Below are 15,282 nucleotides of genomic sequence, written 5' to 3'. Positions count from 1 at the left end.
ATATCCTTCATCTGCACACCTTTCTCAATACTTTTAGACTAGGAAAATCAAAAACTTGTTAAATAAAAAATTTTTTTGACTTATTACGTAACTATTTTTAATTTTTCTTTTTAAAAAATTATTTAAACACGGCAATTTTTTTGTTATTAATACTGTTTACTAAATAAACAAAGGAGAAAATCGTTATATATGAATAATTTGTAATACTATTTAAAAAACTAATAAATAACTTACAATAATGACAATTTACCTATTTGAAAGTGTTCATTCAATTTCAAAAGATATGACGAGGCGAATGTTAAATTTTGTTCATTCATAATCAAGATTTTTTAAATTAATATTTCTAGTACCACTGAAATGAGTATGCTGTAAAAGGTCATTTCGTTCGTAAAATTATTCATTTGAACAATACCTATCTGGTATCGCTCTCGCAAAAGTACTTTTTTTTAAGAAAATGTATGTCATTAACATTGACGCATGCATGTTTACACGAGATCCTCTCTGTCAGAAAGCAAACGGAGAATGATATACGCATGTGTACTTATGATGGGATTGATAGTATCACTGAAATGAGTATGCTGTAAAAGAACATTTCGTTTGTAAAATTATTCATTTGAACAATACCTATCTGGTATCGCTATCACTAAAGTACTTTTTTTTTTAATAAAATGTATGTCATTAACATTGACGCATGCATGTTTACACGAGATCCTCTCTGTCAGAAAGCAAACGGAGAATGATGTACGCATGTGTACTTATGATGGGATTGATAAAACTTGCGAAATAGAGCGACTAGTTGCGAATAATTCCGACCATATCTCCGCCTTCTTCTTCAGATTCCCCTTACCCTGCGTACCCCTGAGAAACTTTCGTTGTGCTACTGAATACCCTTAAATCTATAAAATCTCCTACGAAAAATATGACACGTTACTATGCTATATTCAAAGTAATAACAATTCTGACGTGGCATCCTAATAAAAACAATAAATAGAAGAAAAAAGTATGGATATGTAATAAAAGCTCACTTTTGTTGATAGCTCGAAATCAAAAGACTACAGCAAGTTTTTAAACATGCCATTCAATCCATATAATGACGACATTCAACATCCTCCAGGAATGTAAAACTCAGCAAACATTTTCAGCTTGGAAAATTGTACGTACTATGTTTTGAGACAAAAATGGGGGGGGGGGGGAGCTTGTGAATTTCTTACATTTTGTCATGATGGTACAAAAACTGACGGTCTAGCTGGATTCTTGTCCATAAATTAGATTATGTCAATAGTTCTGCAAAGTCCGTAAGCTTATGTTACAGCACCGGTTACACCGCTAGACGTTAGAAGTATTTAAGCTCATAATAGAGTATCAATTACGTTGATGCGTGTATGTATGTATGTTAGAACTAGTGGGGTAAAAACTTACCTTATCAATTTGCATTCGTACGGATGTGTCCGACGATTTTGTGCACGAGTAAATAATTATTTCTTTATCTTTCCCTTGAAATTGATCCACAGTTTTAACTTCGATACCTTCAATATCTTTCAAAACTTCGGATAATGTAGCTACTTGTAAGTTGTAAGGTGCTATAATGCCTATATCGCAAGCCGCAAGTCCAGCCTGCTCGCAATATATTTTTTTTTAATCACAATGTTCTATCTTTATTACGGATTAAGTATTACCTTTAAAAGTGCTCTTACAATCACAACTACAATAGAAATTTCGCAAGAATTGACATGATTCATCACTTCGTTGTTTTCAAATACTGGGGTGGACAAGTTTTTATACCATGCAGCATCTTGTTTTAATTTCCAAGTTGGTCCAGTATCTAATACTTGAAAGGATGACGTTATGGAATTGTTTAATGTTTCAATTAGCCAATCCTGACTTTTGTAGTAACTTATGCAGTCCTAAAAAATTAATTTAGAATGAGATGTATACGAACATATGAATAAATGAACAATTAAAAACTAGTACTGCTAGTCAATGTTCCAGAATAAAATAATTCTATTGTAAATAATTAAACATTCGTTTTTCCAATGAAATGAATGATGATTGCATTTCTGCTGTTTAATATAAATTATTCAGGCATTAATTTCACGTTATAAAAACTTCTGAATACATTTATATGACGCTTTATATAAGTTAATGACTACAAACAAATAAAAAAATCGCGTTTCTTTACAAAAACCCACCGTAAAGCTACAGTCATTTGATCAATGCATACTTAATTAAATAAAAGTAACATCGAATAATTTAGTTTTTGATCAGTTTACAACACAAAAATTCTTACTTCAAATTTTGGTAATTGCAAAGTTCCATTGCCTACATCGTCATTTGCAACCTCAAGTTCGCCGTTGTAAGTTAGTATATTTGCAACTTCTGTGAGTCGTTTGTTCATTCGATAATTACACGTAAGTTTAACTAGATTTTCTGGCTGTTGCAGACAATCAAATAGACTTTCGGAAAGACCATTTTCTCTAAAAATGTAACGGGGGTTAATAATAAGGATAATAGTTTTTTGGGTTATTAAAAGAACTATGAGATAATATATTTATGCGAAACTTGGGTTGAGTATAAATATATAGAGCGCATAAAGAGTAATTTAGATAATACTTATAATTGGGCGTTTGCTAATGCTACAAGAGCTGGAAAAAGGCAGAGCTAAAAGAGGTTTGTTGGTGGGAACAAAAAAACATCTCAAACTTGAGATAACGGAAGTTAATAATGAATTAATAATGATAAGAGGTTTGATATGTAAGATAAAGTGGGTAATTTTTTGTATATTTAAATAAATAGAAAAATATATATTATATAGAAAAACAAGTTGAAATTATTAAGAATTATAACATAATGTTAGTTGGAGATTTTAATATAAGAATTGAGAAAGGAGTATGTGCAGTAAGGGAGGATAAATTTCATATAAGAAATTCAAGGGATGAATATGTTGATAGGAAGGGGAGGAATTCATATAATGGGGAACGGGGAACACGGAATTGGCTGGCGATATTAAATGATATTATTGAAGGGGGTAAAAAAGGGGGAATATACTTTTTTATGGAGAGGAAAAACGGTAATAGACTACGGTATGACTGATGGGGACGCTTGGGAAGAAATTGGTAGATTTGAAGGATCAGAGACCTTTTACCAATAGCAATTGAATGGAACAATGAAATGCATGATAGTTCAGAGACATAAGCGAATAAGGTTGTTATTAAATGGATAGTGGGAGGTATTGAAAAATACAGAAAAAATAATGAGAGTGAATGAATGAATGAGATGATAGAATGAGGTGGGAATACAGGAACCAGATTACAAAGAGTAAGGAAGAATGTAATGACAAGTTGGACGAAGAATTTTAGAAAATAGTGAATTTATATAGAAAAAGCAAAGTATAAGTAGAATTAAAGCGGATGAACAGTGGTACATTCATTTTAAAGGAGTGTTAGAAGGAAGAGAGGAGTTGACTGTAAAAGAATACATGATAAAGGGAGGTAGAAGAAGAGGAGAAAAAGATACCATGCATAAAAATGTAAAAGGAATGGAGAGAATAATGTCAAAAATTATAGAGGTATAACGGTCATAGTTATTATATAAATACCAATATAATCAAGAAAAGAGTAGGAGAGATGATTGAAAAAAATGACATTTTGGGTTTAAAAAGGAAATATTTAAATAATAAATGTGAAGAATTTAAAAAATAACTTAATGCTTAAATAAAGCAAACTACAAACTACATCTTCGTAAATGTTTTTCTTAATTTTTGTTGTAGTATTTTTTGAAAAACAAAAGAATTTATAGCCCACCTTGAGCTTAACTTCAAAAGATCACAACCTTCTTTTATTCTTTCAATTACACCTGCGTTATTTTCTTGTAAAATTAATAATTGTTTTAAAAATACTCACAATGCTATTTTACTTTTAATAACAGGCGGTAGTTGATGAGGATCTCCAACAAGTACAAATTTTTCACAAGCATTTAGGGGACGAAAAGCTGAACATTGCAATATTTGAGTACTTTCATCTATAATACAAATATCAAATATTCTTTTAGTGAGAAGTGGATGACTCGATCCAAGGCAAGTCACAGCAACAATGTTCTGTAATATATCCGATTATCATTTTATAAATTTTGTAAATAATACATCACAATATAATTAGTTTTATTACAAAAGATGGCTAGTGGAAGAAGCAAACGTATTGAAGGTAATATGATATGGTGTATCAAAATAATAATTACGATTGTATAAATGAGACCAATAAATAATTTTATCTATAGAAATAAAACTAGAAACTTAAAGGGTACTGGGCTTAAGTTTTGCGTTTCCTACGGCAGTGTCTGAAAGAAACTCACCGCACTGTTGTAAATTTCTTCAAGCTGTTCAACAGTTTTACAATCTTTGGTTAATGAGTTTTCTGAATAAGGGCGAAGTTTTGGATGTATTCTGCTCTCTGAACCTAATCTCAATAATTTCAGTCTTTTTTCTATCAGTCGAACACAAACGTTATCTACAGCAGAATGTGTATGACTTGTAATTAAAACTGTTTTTCCCAATTCTATCATGAGGTGTACTAAAGCTACTATGGTTGCTGTTTTACCTACAAAAAAAAATTAATAGTTAACGATTTCCACTTTAACTAAAGCTGGCTAATAACAAGCATGAAAATGGGAAGGTGAAAAAAAATCAAAAATATATGAGGGTATGCAGAGAAAAGATTCCGTTGGAGTAACGGTTTTGACGCTAAAAGACTAAGTTCGATATAAAGATTTCCGCAGACAATGTTTGACGTAATTACGGCATATGTGCCAGATAGCTATTGCTTATTTATTAATTATTACAGATTTCCTTCTCCTATTCATTGCAGGATGTAGACAGAATATAGGATAATTTTTCGATTAATTCTGCGAAAAATGAGTTAATTTAGATGTGAAAAATTAAAAAACAGTAAGTTCTTGGTAAACAATTTTTCCACATCACCAGATATCGCCATTTTTCGAGCTTGATAGTTTTTATCGGCACGTAATGGATAAATCATCAATCAAAGTTGCTCCACGCAAGGAAGGTGATTAATATCAAATACCATCTGCAACTGTAGTATTTCATATTAAAAAATCGAATACACATCTTCGTAGTCGGTTAGAAGTGCATTTGAATCACTCTCTCAGGTTTGGCAACCGTGAGATTTTTTTCTTCTACTTATAGCTACCATGTTTTTCCTGGGTTATTAAGTGTAAAAGTTCATACTTCTTAATGTATCTCAGATATTCTAGCTTACGTCTTTTGACTGTATTAACAACCTTTTTTTACCTATACGTATTATATAGAAATTTGCCTTAAAAAAAAAGCTAATTATCCAGATTGTGCTCATTTACCGACTATTGTTTTGTAATCGTTTCATATAGAGGTGTAAGGTATGGATAGTAAAATCAAGTGTTAACAGATAGTGAAGCCGTTATGGTTTTCTCTACGCAACATATTCGCGCATCTCATAGCGCTCCCCGCTCCTGAACGCCAATTACACATTTACCCTCTTTCTTTCTGTTTCTAAATATGTGGAAATCATTGTGGGACTTGAAACATCTGTATCTTAAATGTAGTGTATAGAAGGGGACAAAGTATTTGTACACTCAAGAGAATAAGTATATTATAGTGAATATATTTTTATGAATACTTCAGTATATATTTAATTACTGAAGTCTTATATATTAGTGCAATATTTACATTATTATTTTAAAGATAGCTATTAAAATCAATAAGTGATCAGTATTTTATTATTTTTAATGTAATATAATTTATCTAATATATTTTAATAAATCAATCTATAGATTAATTTATTTCCCTTACCTATTGTATATATTTGAAGATAATCGTTTTTTTTTTAGGAGTTAACTCTGGTCAGGCGCCGGAACTGACACGCACAATTTTTTTCTTTGTTTTGTGTTCTTACATTTACATAGTACTGCGTGTAATCATTTATTCAGTGTAAACATTACATGTAGTACTAAATTGTTTATGTTTATCTTAGACATTCGATAATCGGCAATGTTCACATTTGCCGTCACTGTAGCTGCAGTTTTTATTACATTACACTATTCGGAAACACCTACATACATTACTAACAGGACCCGCTTCAGATTGTGAATTATTGTAACGGTCTTAAAAATATTTTTGTGTCTTAATTACGCTGCTGAACTTATCATACGATTTTTTATTGCATCTAGTTTACACCCTCCAAAGCTCCGAACTTATTTCTATTACACCCTGTATATATCTGATCTCTTCAGTAGATATCAACAGCGAGGATCAGTGGCCGATTTCTGTTACATATACGAATGAACATTATTAGGTGATGAACTTACCGGAACCAGGCATTCCCTGAATTAAAAGAAAATTGTCAGCAGAGAGGGCTTTTAGAACAGCTCTTTGTTGAAGTTTGTTTAAGTTGCGAAGAATAGGTGTTCCTTTAATGATTACTTTTTTCGAAAGTTTTGTCTGAAAAGTGGGAGCTTTCTTTTCTACAATAAATTCTCGCAATTTAGTCGCCGTACTGCTATCTTCGAGAATAATAGTTAAACTGGTTTTACTGAAAGATTCTGAGAAGGAAGATTCATAGGTGTCCAAGTGGAAAGTTTTGTGTGGATATATCTTATTTAAATCTCTAAAAAAAAAAAAAAAGAAATAGACGTACAAATTACAAAAATTAAACTAATAGTCACTTTAGTAATCATAGTGGCATGATAGTGTATTAAATAAAATACGTACGTATAATCGAACGCGGTAATGTTTAACAATATTCAAACATTAATGTGGAATTAATTCAATTTCCACCCACTACAAACTACCTTACATTAATGAGGAAAAATTGTTCCCGTTAGCCTTGGCTTTACGCACCACTATCCAGACCACTAAACTACCAATTAATTTCACACCAATGTTTCTATATTATTAAATGTTAACCGCTATTAAAAAGCTTTTTAAAGTGCTTTATATATTAATATCCGGTAATGTTGCCTATTTACACTAAGTATTGATTCATAAATAAACAACACTTTTTGTTAAAAATAACTTATTTGACGACAACTTGCTATTATAATTTCGACTATGATTACCACATTCAAGCAATTTGAAAAGATAAATACACGGGTATTTATATATGTAGGGTAGGCGAATGTACGGGGTTTGCAGCTATAAGGACTGGTTTAGAAATACCGCTCATTTGTTAAATATGCTAAACAATTATGAATAACATACATCGTTTAACAATTGTTTTTCGGAATCATTTTTTATTTAAACTAATGATTTTAAATTTTTCGGTAGAACCACAACTATCCGAACTTAAAAAAGCTGAACTTAACTTGCATAACCCAAAACTTGGTTAATTTCGATTTATTAAATGCTCAGTATATTTCGATTTAAATATCGAGTTATATTAAGACCAATTAGTTCAGATAAATCTACTAAATTTACTAATTTTCAGTCTTTTTGTTAAAACAAAAAAACGACTCTACCAAATGTTTAATAATTCTTCTCAGACCATATTGTCGTTAATACGCTTCGATCGACACTTACGTTGGCGCGATATCAATCACCACGTACGTACGTATACACACATACTTTTTCTCGAAATTATGCTATTTTCACTTTCAAATTTTGAAATGTACTGAAAACTATGATTTTTATGATCAGACCCATTACAATAACTTCCCTGTAGACTCGGAAGTTAATATACAACTTTTATTTTAAATGACATTCAGAATTAAAGAATCAATGTAAGGAACTTCGTTCTGTGCTAGTACCTAAGAGCGTATGAATTACCACTTTTTCTTGGCTCCGCCTACAATGACGCAAGTTCATTATTTCCTAGGATTGGTAATATGTACTGCTATCACAGCATTGTCTTTTCAACATATTATAAAAACGGAATTGATGAAGTCTCTAAGTAATGTGACTCTATAATATAAAAATAATATAACACAGTAGAGAAGTTACAAGAAGTTTATTACACGATAAAAATTATTTTGGTATACAATACCTTCTCCGGGTTGGTAAGTAATTTAAACTTAAACTTAAATTTAAACAAACATTTTGTTTAGTATTTAAGCTGATTAGTGGCTACGTAGTGTAAGTTTAGGTTATTTCTCCATTTGAGGAAGGCATTGTATGCCGAAATAATTTTTGTGGTATAATAAACTTCCTATAACTTCCTTGGGTTTTATTATATTTGTATTATAAAAAACTAAAACAAGTTTTTTAAAGAGAGATAATGGACAATGCAAAAAATTTCAAAATATTAACTTACCTGTCCAAAGAAACAGTAATATCAGTTTTACCAACATAAGAAACAAATCCTGCAGCAACTGCCGGTCTGGAATCGATGCTGACAACGATATAATTACCTTCTCCGATTCCCGATAAATAAAAATTTGTATTTTTTTGTATCTCAACTTTTTCAAAAGTTGTACTGTACAAGTGATCACCATCGTAGTTCATTTCTCTTATCTTCAAATTAATTATACAGCAACCTTTTTTTTCTCTACAATACAGCAGTGCATTAAACAAGCTTTAAATTTCAACTAACAGTTACAAACATCAAACAGTTTTATCGCTATGCATGTAACTATTTTTATAATTATTTTAAAAGAAAAATAAAACACAACCAACCTTTCTATAGGTGGGATAGTATAAATGTCTTTTAAGCTTTTGGTATATTTTGAATTTTCTGCTTCCACATCAAGTAAGTAAGTCCATTTGACGAAATAATCGATGTGAACTGGTTTTAAATGAGCTAACACTGAGGACTGAACTTCTTTTAAGTGTTTATAATTCTGCAAATTTTTATTTTCATGCCTAAAAGAGAAAATAGCACATAAATTATGTTAACTTTTCCAGTTATAAAGTAATATTATTATTAATACCACTTGAATGAAATTCTATAAAAAAATACTAATTTTATTTGCTATTTTTATTACAAATGTTGACCTAAAATTATTTATGCAAATTGATTCTGATGAGAACTGTATGAAGGTACAGAGTAATCTTGGTATAATTTTTTTATTGATATAAACAAAATCGGTTGGAATTAAATGTATAATGAGAACAAATGCTCCATTATATTATTTTCAAGAACGTTTCATGTCTGTATTAATGGCTGCCCATTGGGATATCAGATCTTACGAGAATGAGAATTGATTGCTATTTTCATGACGAACTTTGATAATTTTTGTAATCAATCGTTAAACTTCAATCTTAGAAAATACCACAAATGGCGCGGTAAACGCCATCTGTAGTACGATGTTACATTTTAGGATTGCGTATGCTCCAACAAGGTCCACTTGTGTGGATATCTACTTGCTGAAACGAATCCCGACGTGGCTAACCTCAACGTGATAGGCACGTTAACATAATCGAATAAAATAATTCGAAGTGGTCTGTATTCTGTCGAAACTGCCAGGCGCGGATCGCGATTTTGATCTTTTTGGATCTCATCAGCGCGTCGCAGACAGCTCCGACAGAACACAGAACACAGGCCAACTAACCAACCAACTGAATTATTTTCTTAAACTTCAATCGTTTATCATGAAAATAATAATATGGGTTGTGCAGGGAGTGGGTTTGATCGTGATTATAGTGAAATTTCTAGAAATTTAAATATGTATATCCGAAAAGAAAAGGTTAGCAGCCTTCGAAATGTGGTGTTATAGGCGAATGATGAGGATAACGTGGGTAGAAAAGGTTAGAAATGAAGAGATATTAGAAAGAATAGGAGAACAGAGGACTCTCAGGCATGAAGGTCTAGTCAGAGAAATATTAGAGGCAGAAACAGGAGTTAGGAGTTAATTCATGCATGCATAGGCGAGATAGGTTAGTAGGACACCTTCTCAGGCATAAGGGTCTAGTCAGATACATATTAGAGGCAAAAACGGATGTTAGGAGGGGTAGAGGTAGACCTAGGTTAGATTACTGTTCGCAAATAGTTAAGGATGTGGGTTGTTCTAGTTTTAGGGAATTGCGTAGTTTAGCTCAGGATAGGAAAGAGTGGAGGTACGTGTCCAACCAGTGTTAGGACTGACGACGTTATGATGATGATATAATATATCGGAGTTCTTGGAGTGAAATATTACCAAAAAAACATCAAATTAATTAGAAATTCTTCCATGAAGGATAAATAAATTTGTTTTAAGGAGTGTACAATATGAAAGAATTTGTTTTTTAATTTCTTTTCTAGCTTCGAGAGTTCGATTAGCACTTAGTCGGTTTTAAATATACATACTTTAAATAGGTGCAACATAAAATGTTGTAAGGGCAGTTAGCGCATGCACTGTGATGATTAATGGGCTCAGGAATATTACTTAGTACTTGTTGTGATAGATTTCCTTCTTTTCTTGTCTTCGTTAAATAATAAGCCAATTCATTCCTTAAAGTAATAAGATCCCTTTTTTCGTTGTTTGTAACTGGTATTTCTCGAAGTACTTCTTCTCTAAAAAAAGAAAATAAAAATTCTTATATTTTTTTATTAGGAAATACGGAGATATTTACTTTAAATATAAAAGAAGGCCGGTCGAAACATCATAACCCAATTTGGCCAACATCATTATATACAACATAATCTGCCCTCTGTGCTCTAAGGAAACGGATGCGCGTCCAGTTTTTAACTCGAGGGGCATGATTTTGGATTTACTTTCACATGTAACATCTATTTTACCTTTAAGACCAAGTTGTGGACACCATATGTTTTCTTCTATATCTTTAACATTATCTATTTGTCCATTCCAATTATCTTTCTTTAAAATATATATAAAAGTGTTAAGTTTATAAAGAATGTTAATTTTGTAAAAATGTAATAATCACGTTGAAAATTCATTTCATAATCTTGAACAAATAAAACACGAATTTTAAAAACTAAACACATACAGAATGGTTCAACAACGCGTTCAAGTAAAATAGCTCGGCTATTATTAGAATTGGAAAGAAAAAGTTAAATACAAAGCTATACGGACTGATAGACCAAAAATTATTTCTGGATATATAGGGTGTTATTATACATTTTTATCTCGAACAAAACTTATTTTTTCTTTAATGGAATATTCTTTATATTGCTTCATTTTTGAAATAACCCATTGTTTGGTCACTCATCCCATATATGTAGCCGTTGACGTCTATATTGAATTATTTATGATTTATGGCAGAGAAGAGAGACTAGTATAGAAGTCCAATGCTGGGTTAATAATCCGGACTTCGTTTCGGATAACATGTCGGTAAATCTCGAAGCTTCTGTCATCCGACCGGTAGTTGTCGCTTCGGAAAAATCAACCGTTTATTTTTTTTTCTTTACAAACTTGGCTTACAACAGCAAAGTAAAAAGACTTATGCGTTCTATGATCCCACCACTTCTACTATTTACCCCTGCCATTACTGCGTTCACTCTTTGCTCCGACTCAATACAGCGTTGAGGCGCTCATTTTCATAGCAACGCCATCTCCTGTTTCTATTTAGAATTTCTTACTCACGTTTTAGTCCTGCATTTGAATTGGACTTCTATACTAGTCTCTCTTCTCTGTTTATGGTCATTTTTATGAAAAATTAGAGGTTCATTTGACACAATGTATCTTTTTTAACTACAATCATTTTATTATGGAAACATTGCGAATGTGCTCATTTTTCAAATTACCTCATATTTTTGGTTATTATGAAATGAAAATTTAATATTCATTTTAATTAAATAAATTTCATAAAAAAACGTCAAAAGACAAAACTAAAGTTTTCTTACTGAATTAAAACTATTCGTAACAATTTGGTCCTTACTGTCTTGCTTTTGAATGTAACGGTTTATAAAATTATACACCCGTAAGTTGTACTCCGAAATTTCTTCAACAAAATCTTCTGGCTTCACAGAACTCGAATACAATTGATAAATCTAAAAATTGCTACCACTCATTTTTTACTCATTACAATAAAGTTGGATCAACGTACCATTTCACGAGAATTCATCTTCCTTTGCGCGAGACTTTTAATTTCATTCAATTCAAAAAAATTGTTTCTTAAAGCTGACTGCAGAAGTTCGTGAATGAATGTTCCTAATACCATGAACTTGTTCGGTGGTTCAAAACCACGAAACCATTCTGTTAAGACTGCCCTCCGTTTACAAAAAAGAGCACCTAAAATAGATTTTGCAAGGTATAAAACTGAAATATTTTAAAATTAAATAAGAAGAAATTTCAATTAAATGTATGGTATGAAAGTAAATAAAACAAAAATATTATGTCAGAGAAGAAAAAGTAGGGAAAGAGTAAATATACATAAAGATAGGGGACGAAAAATTAGAAGTCACTGACTGTCAATATCCTTGAAGTCAACTGTAAAGGTATAAAACAGAGGATAGCGCAAGGGTAGAGTCGCCTTTAAAAAAGAACTCACTTTTACGCTCGCGAATTGTTACTTTAGAAATTCCAAAAAGATTGTTGTATCTATATGTCTGGAATACGGCTCTGTACGGGTGCAAAATGTAGACAGCGAAGGAAAACAGAAGACGCTATGGAAATCAATAATAAATAAGCGAGATAAGTTGGTAGGACATCTTCTCAGCCATGAAGAGCTAATTAGAGTCATTTTTTATTACAAGATCTGTTAATTTTAAATTTTATATTAATTTGTATTTGTAAATATAATCAATTATGTTAGCATGAAAGTTTACTTAAAATAGTTGTTTAATGTAGCTACTTAGACTAGACAGCAATTTGAGAGAAACAACGAGTAAAATTAAGGAGAGTGAAATTTTAGTGGGAAAGAAGGTCAACAGCATAAGCAGATGACATTGCGTTGTTCGAGAAGTTCTTTTCAGTCCTTGAAGGTGCTAATTTTGTTACCGAAAAGTATTTCGGTTTGAACATTGGGATTTGGGCTGTTAACAGAGGAGGACTTATTAAAAACACAAAAGTCGAAATATGCTGAAAGGATAAACGAATAACTTTGGGAAGACGAGAAGGAGACTTACAACCGGAGTATTTAAGAGGTAATACAGATGTAAAGAAAGTACTTTCTTCATCATTTTTTTTTGCCGCGCTCCATGTATTGCGCGCGCCCTTTAATTAATGCCAGCTAGATAAAACAACATATAAGATTACTAGCAGATTTTGAGGATTGGAGAATAATACGACAAGAGAAAAATCAGTATACAGAATAACTAAGAAAGAGGTACACATTACATCAGTGAATTAATCAATAGATTTTTGAGTATTAAGAGTGTTAATTAAGTAATACAAAGGAGTGATAATAATAAACTTTAATTGTTGTTTCTTTTGTTTTACAGAGAAACCAAACTGAGTATTATTATTATTATAATAAATTAACACACCTTATAGATACTAAAAGATAGGAGACGAAAAATTAGAAGAAGTGGCTGATTTTAGATACCTAGGAAGTCAGATAAGTGAGGATGGAAGGAGTAGTAGGGATATAAAGCAGAGGATAGCGCAGGGTCGTGTCGCCTTTAATAAAAAGAAGTCACTTCTATGCTCGCGAACGGTTAAATTAGAAATTCGAAAAAGGTTGTTAAAGGTGTATGTTTGGAGCACGGCGTTGTACGGGTGCGAAACATGGACAGTGGGAGCGGCGGAAAAGAAAAGGTTAGAAGCGTTCGAAATGTGGTGTTATAGGCGGATGATGAGGATATCGTGGGTAGAAAAGGTTAGAAATGAAGAGGTATTGGAAAGAATAGGAGAACAGAGGACTCTGTGGAAGTCAATAAAAAATAGGCGAGATAGGTTGGTAGGACACCTTCTTAGGCATGAAGGTCTAGTCAGAGACATATTAGAGGAAGAAACAGGAGTTAGGAGGGGTAGAGGTAGACCTAGATTAGATTACTGTTCGCAAATGGTTAAGGATGTGGGCTGTTCTAGTTTTAGGGAAATGCGAAGTTTAGCTCAGGATAGGAAAGAGTCGAGGTACGTGTCCAACCAGTCTTAGGACTGATGACCTTATGATGATGATGGTAGATACTAAAATTATAGCAATAGAATGGGGAATGAATGTAATGAAAATAAATACTGATTAGAAGAGCAGCAGAAATATAGATGAGAGTTTAAGGCATGTTTTAGGAGAAGAACATGGCATAAAGAGATAAAAGATCACAAAGAAATGATAGTGCTAAAAGAAAAGGGTGCAACGCTGTTAAAAATTCCAAAAAAAGAATAAGGGGACAAGCGGAGGATGGGAGATAGTGTGAACGGAACTTCATGTAAGGGTTTTCTAAAGAAGAGGTTTTAAAAGAAAGGAGGAAGTCTCTTCTAAGTTTTTTGGTATATGTTAGTGTAAATTTGAGAACATTTTTTACTATGTAAAAATGACAACGCAGGGTAAAATATTTGTTAAGATTTTTGTAAAATACAACATGTTTAATAGAATCTTCTACTACTAATTTAGCTATTTAGTTTCGTATATTTTGTAATAATGCTATTTCATTTTTCCGATTGCCTACATTTGTTAAGTAGATTGATTTTAATTTAAGATCATTATAGATTAAAACAAGAAACAAAAAATATTAAAACTTTTTAGAGAGGAATGTAGAGTGACCGACGACACGTCAGTACTGGTAAATAGGCGACATAAAATAAAAAGGAGTAAGTAATGAGTATAATATAAAAATATTACTTAAATCAGTAAAACACGAGAACGTTAAAGTAACTTACCAACTACAGATGTGATCGAAAGTAAGTGGGAAGGTTCATATACAATAAATCCTTGAGTATTATCGATGTACCAACAAGACTTGGAATTATCGTACGAGGCAGAAATGTATAATTCACTACCAATATTTACTTTTAAATTTGTCCTGCAATAAGATCATTTCAATAAAATATTACACTAACCGTAACCTGTCCAAATTTGAAAGGTACTTTTGCTGATGGTGTATAACACTTGAAACCATTCCTACCTAACTTGACCTAAACCCTTGGTGCATAGCCTCAGCCACTTTTATCTTACAAGCTATGAACATGTATCTGGCGGCGCCAAAAATTGTCAGCCATGCGGATCTACTTAAGGGTCCACGACTACCATACCATAGTCAGAGACATATTAGAGGCAGAAACGGAAGTTAGGAGGGGTAGAGGTAGACCTAAATCAGATTACTGTTCAGAAATAGGTAAGGATATGGGTTGTTCTAGTTTTAGGGAAATGCGAAGATTAGTTCTGGATAGGAAAGAGTGGAGGTGCGTGTCCAACCAGTCTTAGAACTGACGCTCTTATGATGATGGATTTAATAATTCTCAACGACAAACGCAAACTCATTA

General features: G+C 32.0%; 1 protein-coding gene across 1 annotated transcript in view; it reads right to left on the bottom strand.

Annotated features, from left to right (window-relative positions):
• Positions 1-14,761, bottom strand: part of LOC108745171 (DNA replication ATP-dependent helicase/nuclease DNA2) — an 18,723-nt gene extending 3,962 nt beyond the window's left edge. Inside the window, exons 1-14 of the mRNA XM_018481276.1 lie at positions 14,680-14,761; positions 11,966-12,150; positions 11,763-11,909; positions 10,532-10,776; positions 10,266-10,472; positions 8,657-8,842; positions 8,295-8,528; positions 6,355-6,653; positions 4,348-4,592; positions 3,900-4,093; positions 2,288-2,474; positions 1,677-1,904; positions 1,420-1,614; positions 1,026-1,284 (exon numbers count right to left, since the gene is read on the bottom strand). Coding sequence (XP_018336778.1) covers positions 1,276-1,284; positions 1,420-1,614; positions 1,677-1,904; positions 2,288-2,474; positions 3,900-4,093; positions 4,348-4,592; positions 6,355-6,653; positions 8,295-8,528; positions 8,657-8,842; positions 10,266-10,472; positions 10,532-10,776; positions 11,763-11,909; positions 11,966-12,079 — 2,490 coding nt within the window. The 5' untranslated portion in view covers positions 12,080-12,150; positions 14,680-14,761 and the 3' untranslated portion in view covers positions 1,026-1,275. The remainder of the gene's footprint in view (positions 1-1,025; positions 1,285-1,419; positions 1,615-1,676; positions 1,905-2,287; positions 2,475-3,899; positions 4,094-4,347; positions 4,593-6,354; positions 6,654-8,294; positions 8,529-8,656; positions 8,843-10,265; positions 10,473-10,531; positions 10,777-11,762; positions 11,910-11,965; positions 12,151-14,679) is intronic.
• Between the last annotated feature and the right edge of the window lie 521 nt (positions 14,762-15,282).

Source organism: Agrilus planipennis, unplaced genomic scaffold (assembly GCF_000699045.2).
Source record: "Agrilus planipennis isolate EAB-ADULT unplaced genomic scaffold, Apla_2.0 scaffold4, whole genome shotgun sequence".
NCBI lineage: Eukaryota > Metazoa > Arthropoda > Insecta > Coleoptera > Buprestidae > Agrilus > Agrilus planipennis.
Note: the sequence above shows the minus strand (reverse complement) of the source record. Positions and strands in the feature narration are given on the sequence as shown.